We start from the raw sequence: 4,726 nt of genomic DNA, 5'->3' as shown, positions 1-4,726 counted from the left end.
TGAGTAACTATACTTTGTGTTATAAAATGGCTATGGTGAAGTGGCTCGTGTTGGGGTTAAATTCTGAGTTTGGCTTTCCTCGTTAGTATAAAAGCATTTGGCTGCAGGTTCCAGAAGCATCCACACACAAATATTTACATGCACAATGTGAAGAACCACAATGTTTTCCTTCTTAAAATATTTCCCCCTTTTCTTGTCCTCTCTAGTCAAACTCTGCTCTTTTCTTCTTTCTTTTAACATATTTCCATTAAACTGAAGTGTCTGTCAAGCTTTATTTTGCCATCTGGATTGGAGGCATATTTTTCTGAAATCATTTACATTTGTTTTTTTGGCCTTGTGCTGCTGGATTTCTGACATTCTGTCAAGTTGTGAATTATTTTCATACCGTTTTATCTGCCAGTGATTTAAACAAATGTCTTCAATTTCCTTCTGTAAATATTCTGCTGCTCTCCGTGGGTTCTAACTTTTTCGGGAACTTGGTCCTGTCACAGTTTTACCAACGTAAAGTGCTCTGCAGTGATGTAAAACTATATTATTGTTTGTCATATAACTGTAGCTCGAGGGCACATGAACACACTCTGAACTGAGCTGCACACCTGTGTGCACCGTCTCGGGTTCCCGGAGGACACGTCAAGCAGGAATGTCACACCCATTATCCCTCTCCCTTTTTCCTTTCCATCATTTTTGTGCGGTGAGTTGCCACTCTGCACCTCTGCTTTCACGTCACTCTGAGAAAATCCTCTGCTGTCTGCGGTTCTGCGTCTGTATGAGGACATTTCTGGAAATTGGAGTGCCATGAGAGCAACAAATAAACAAGCCAAATCATCTGGTCCATCACAGCCTTTGTCACATGTTAGAATTTCTTTTGCTACTTCTCTTTTTCTATAAACTGTGCTTTCTTACTAAATCTCACATCCTTAATTTACATTTAATGTAATTTATTTGTCATAAAAGATTTTAGAGGGAATTTTTTTGTGCGGCTCCCAGTGGCTCTCACAACACCCCTCCAAAATAAACTTGTAGGCCGTCGCTCTCTCAGCCTATAAGCTCACCCGCAGTAGGAAGAGGTGATATGAATAAAATTGTCACCTTATGAATAATTTCTATAAACAGATATCTGCATGTGTATGCCAAAGAGGACAAGATTTTGAGATCAGGAGGGCTGCGTTTTCTATTTGTAGTTCGTTTGTAGTCCAAGTAGCAATGATCAATCAGGTTCGAGCTGGTTTTGGTTGCATGCGGGTAAAAATAGTCTTTGTGGAGAGCCGAGACGCAATTTTCCAGTATCATCCGTGTAAAATGTGTCCAACGGTACTCATTATGATGGAAAAACAGTTCTCTTACTCTTGTAATTAAAAATAATCTGAGGCTGTTCTGTAGATAGTTTTCTAATAATAAAAATAAATATATATTTTTGGCCCATGGTGGTTAAACAATTAAAAAGTGATTAATAAATCCATAATTAATCAGCAGTAATACTAATAAAACCAGGCCGAGACGCGGTGGTTCACTGCCCTCTCTGAAGTCTGTTACATCACAAATGGACGTGGTCATAAAGTGTGCTCGGCTGAATCTGAAACCACACCTAACAGTGATGTCACGGTGTACTGAAATAACCCCGAGGACACCGACACATCACTGCAGCGGGGTGAGGAGGTAAACAAAAACAAGATTTATAAAGGTTGTAACGGTGCACTTTGGATCTTCTGAGCACTCTCCAATGGATCGCTTTTTGTACATTATCTCTGAGGATTTAGCAAAAAGATGAGCATGTTAGACTATTGATTGACTATCAATATCAAATCCAATTCATCTATCTTACATACATCATATTTTGATCTCATTAAGAAAACATTATCAGATTTTGATATAAGAGTATTAAGATATAGATTTTTTTTTGGGGGTGGGGGGGGGTTGGCCTATATTGTCACAAGAAATAACACACACCATTGATCATCAGATATCAATGATCTTGCTCCTCGATAATTCTTGTTAAAAGTTAATAGACCGTCTCAAATGCAGATTTTCTGCAGGTGAGCAGATTCAAACAGCAACCTCCTCCTACAGTCCTGACCTGATCCTGTAACCTTTTCACTCCTTCACTCATGTAGAGAGAGATAATTTTTTAAGCCTCCGTGAGCTCCTCTGACACCCGAGAATAATGTTAACATAATAAACATGGCTGCAGGGTGATGTCATGTCTGAGGAGGACCAACGGGAGGACCGTTGGCTGAGCACAGCGCTCCTGGTGTTCCTCCAACCCTGAAAAGTCCCGATTTCACAGAAGGATCTAATATTATTCTATTTTTACTTCTATTGCTTCCACATGTTTCAGATATTCTCCTCACATTTGAAGCAACTGCAACGTCAGATAAAACAATGTCTCCACTGTTTGTTTCGTTCTTTCAAGAGATCATTCACTCACACGAGAGCGATATCTTCTGTGAGAGACATTGATTTTATGTCTGCATATGTGCATGATATGGAAGATTTTAGACATTTCCCTGTATGTAGGTGGATGGTGGGTTTGGAAACATTGGGACACGGACAAGAATTGAAAATAGATTCCTTTAAGTATGTGTTTCTATTTCTTTGTCTCTTATTTTGTACAAACTTAGAATTTATTTTGCTTTAATAACTACGTTTCAATCTCTCTTGGAATTAATAACAATATATTTAATTCAGGATTTGGGAAATCTGATGACCCACCTGATCTTTGTCCCCGGCGAAGCAGCAGCTCTTCATGGTGCACGAGTTGAAGTAGCCCTGGTTGTCGAACTGGAAGCTGGGCAGGCGGGAGTGCAGCTCGTAGAGGACGGGCGGCAGGCGGCGCCGCAGTGCCAGCAGCTGGGTGCCGGTGCTGTTGAAGCGAACGCTCATGGCGCTCTGCAGGGACATGCTGCCTCCATAACGCAGCAGGGAGCTAAGAGAACAGAAGGAAAGAAGACATTAGAGCTAATTAATGGCTTTTTAAATGTGTGTGTGGTAGTGCGAAAGCTGTTGATGTGCAGGAGCATAAATGTACAGTTTTGATACGTATGTGAATATGTAATTTGTATATAAATTAGGGCTGGCAGACGATATATGGCCCTAAAAGAATATCATGATATGCAATAATGATACTCTTGAGGATACGACAAAATATTAAAGTATTTCACTCTTAATTTCAAAAACAACAACAGCAACAAATAAGTGTTAAAGTTTTCAATGTCAACATAAATGTAGATTTTCCAGTAAAAAAGATTAGGGGTCAACCGATATTGGCTTTTCAGGCCTGATACTGATTATTAGTAGTTAATGAGACCGATAACCGATATTTGGAACAGATATGCTTTAATAATAAAAACGAAACGAAAAACAACTTTCTGTCAATATTAAGAATTTGGAAAATAACAAACTCCAGCACAAACCTTTATTTAAATGCCTGAAACTTTCAACATCATATACAGCTAGTTCCCAGAAACTTTTTTTTATAAAGTCAAGTGAAAATTGAGTTAAATCAAAAATTAATGAATAAAAAGAGCTCCCTGGTATTTTACAAAGTAAAACTTCCTCCCATGCTGACACCTTCTTTGCATTTTTTAAAATTAATTAATTTTATTGACGAGCATTATAATAAAACGCTGATACAGATATCTGCCCCAGTAATCGGCCAGGCTAATAATCTGTCGACCCCTATTTTAGATTAATGAATTCAATGCCTTTCAATGCCTTTTTAAGGATCTGCGGGAACCCTGGAAGCGGGACAGAGAAGTACGCATGCATCACATGGTATAAAGAATTATTCTTTTAATATTTCCAATCGTTTCTCGAGAGAAGCTCAGCCTTCTTTGCACCTGTCAGTTATTAACAGAACAAGAGAATTACTGAATATCTGAAAGCGAGATAAAACGTTCTCCTGGACTGGTTTTCTTAAGGGTTTTGATTTAAGTTTGGCTATCGCCTGAATATTAATGATAAAAACATCACAGCTCAAACCTGTCAGGGTTGTTGTCTATTCAACATCTTTAATTAAGTTGTAAAGTAAAAAAAAAAAAAAAATTCCCTTTGATATCAAGTATCAAACACCGATAGAGTTGGAAAACAAAATTTTGGGGTGTTATTTCAATTTTTTCAAATTGTTTCGAAGCGTTGTATAGCACCTTTCAAGACAAAATAATGTGTCACAAAAAAACATTCAATGCAAATGACGTATCATCAAAAGATATGTAGATACGTGTATGTAGAGAAGCTTGCCAGTAATAAATTATTATGGAGGAAATAACACAAGTATTGAATTAAAGACACCTGAAAAGATGCTCCTAAAAAGCCTTCACTTAAAATTTTTATTTGATGGTTTTATATTTTTAACTTATTACTATTGCATTTTATAGTGGTTGTGTTTTAGTTTTGCCACTTAAGCACTTCATATTCTTTGCACTTTACCTGTTTTCAACTCAAGAGTTTGATCTTTTATTGACCTACCTGTTTTATATGACATTATTTCTTCTTATTTCAGTAGCGTCATTTCTGCCAATATATGTAATTCTTATTTTAATCTTTGTTTACCTTGTATTTTTTAACTTGCACATTCATATTTTTTTGTACACATTGTGTTTTTATTTTTGTTTCAATGTTCTTAGGGGGCAGGGGAGTGGCGGCATGGGTGTCAGACATTTATTTTATTCTGTAAATGTTCTTATTTGGGAAGCACTTTGGGCATAAGCTCGAAAAGTGCTATATAAAT

General features: G+C 37.3%; 1 protein-coding gene across 1 annotated transcript; it reads right to left on the bottom strand.

The window, feature by feature from the left end:
• Nucleotides 1–689: 689 nt before the first annotated feature.
• LOC121964844 (DDB1- and CUL4-associated factor 5-like) lies at nt 690–2,919 on the bottom strand. The gene is made up of 2 exons (XM_042515027.1): nt 2,710–2,919; nt 690–762 (listed from the first exon to the last, which is right to left on the bottom strand). The coding sequence occupies exons 1-2, from the start codon at nt 2,896–2,898 to the stop codon at nt 724–726; spliced, it is 228 nt and encodes a 75-aa protein (XP_042370961.1). The 5' UTR covers nt 2,899–2,919; the 3' UTR covers nt 690–723.
• Between the last annotated feature and the right edge of the window lie 1,807 nt (nt 2,920–4,726).

This window comes from Plectropomus leopardus, unplaced genomic scaffold (genome assembly GCF_008729295.1).
Source record: "Plectropomus leopardus isolate mb unplaced genomic scaffold, YSFRI_Pleo_2.0 unplaced_scaffold17411, whole genome shotgun sequence".
Classification (NCBI taxonomy): Eukaryota; Metazoa; Chordata; class Actinopteri; order Perciformes; family Serranidae; genus Plectropomus; species Plectropomus leopardus.
Note: the sequence above shows the minus strand (reverse complement) of the source record. Positions and strands in the feature narration are given on the sequence as shown.

Excerpts from the sequence above, each read along its gene's own strand:
- LOC121964844 (XM_042515027.1), bottom strand. The coding sequence starts at position 2,898 with ATGTCCCTGCAGAGCGCCATGAGCGTTCGCTTCAACAGCACCGGCACC. Across the intron at positions 763-2,709 it reads TCGCCGGGGACAAAGATCAG|ACGCAGAACCGCAGACAGCA; the intron begins GTGGGTCATCAG and ends GTCCTCATACAG.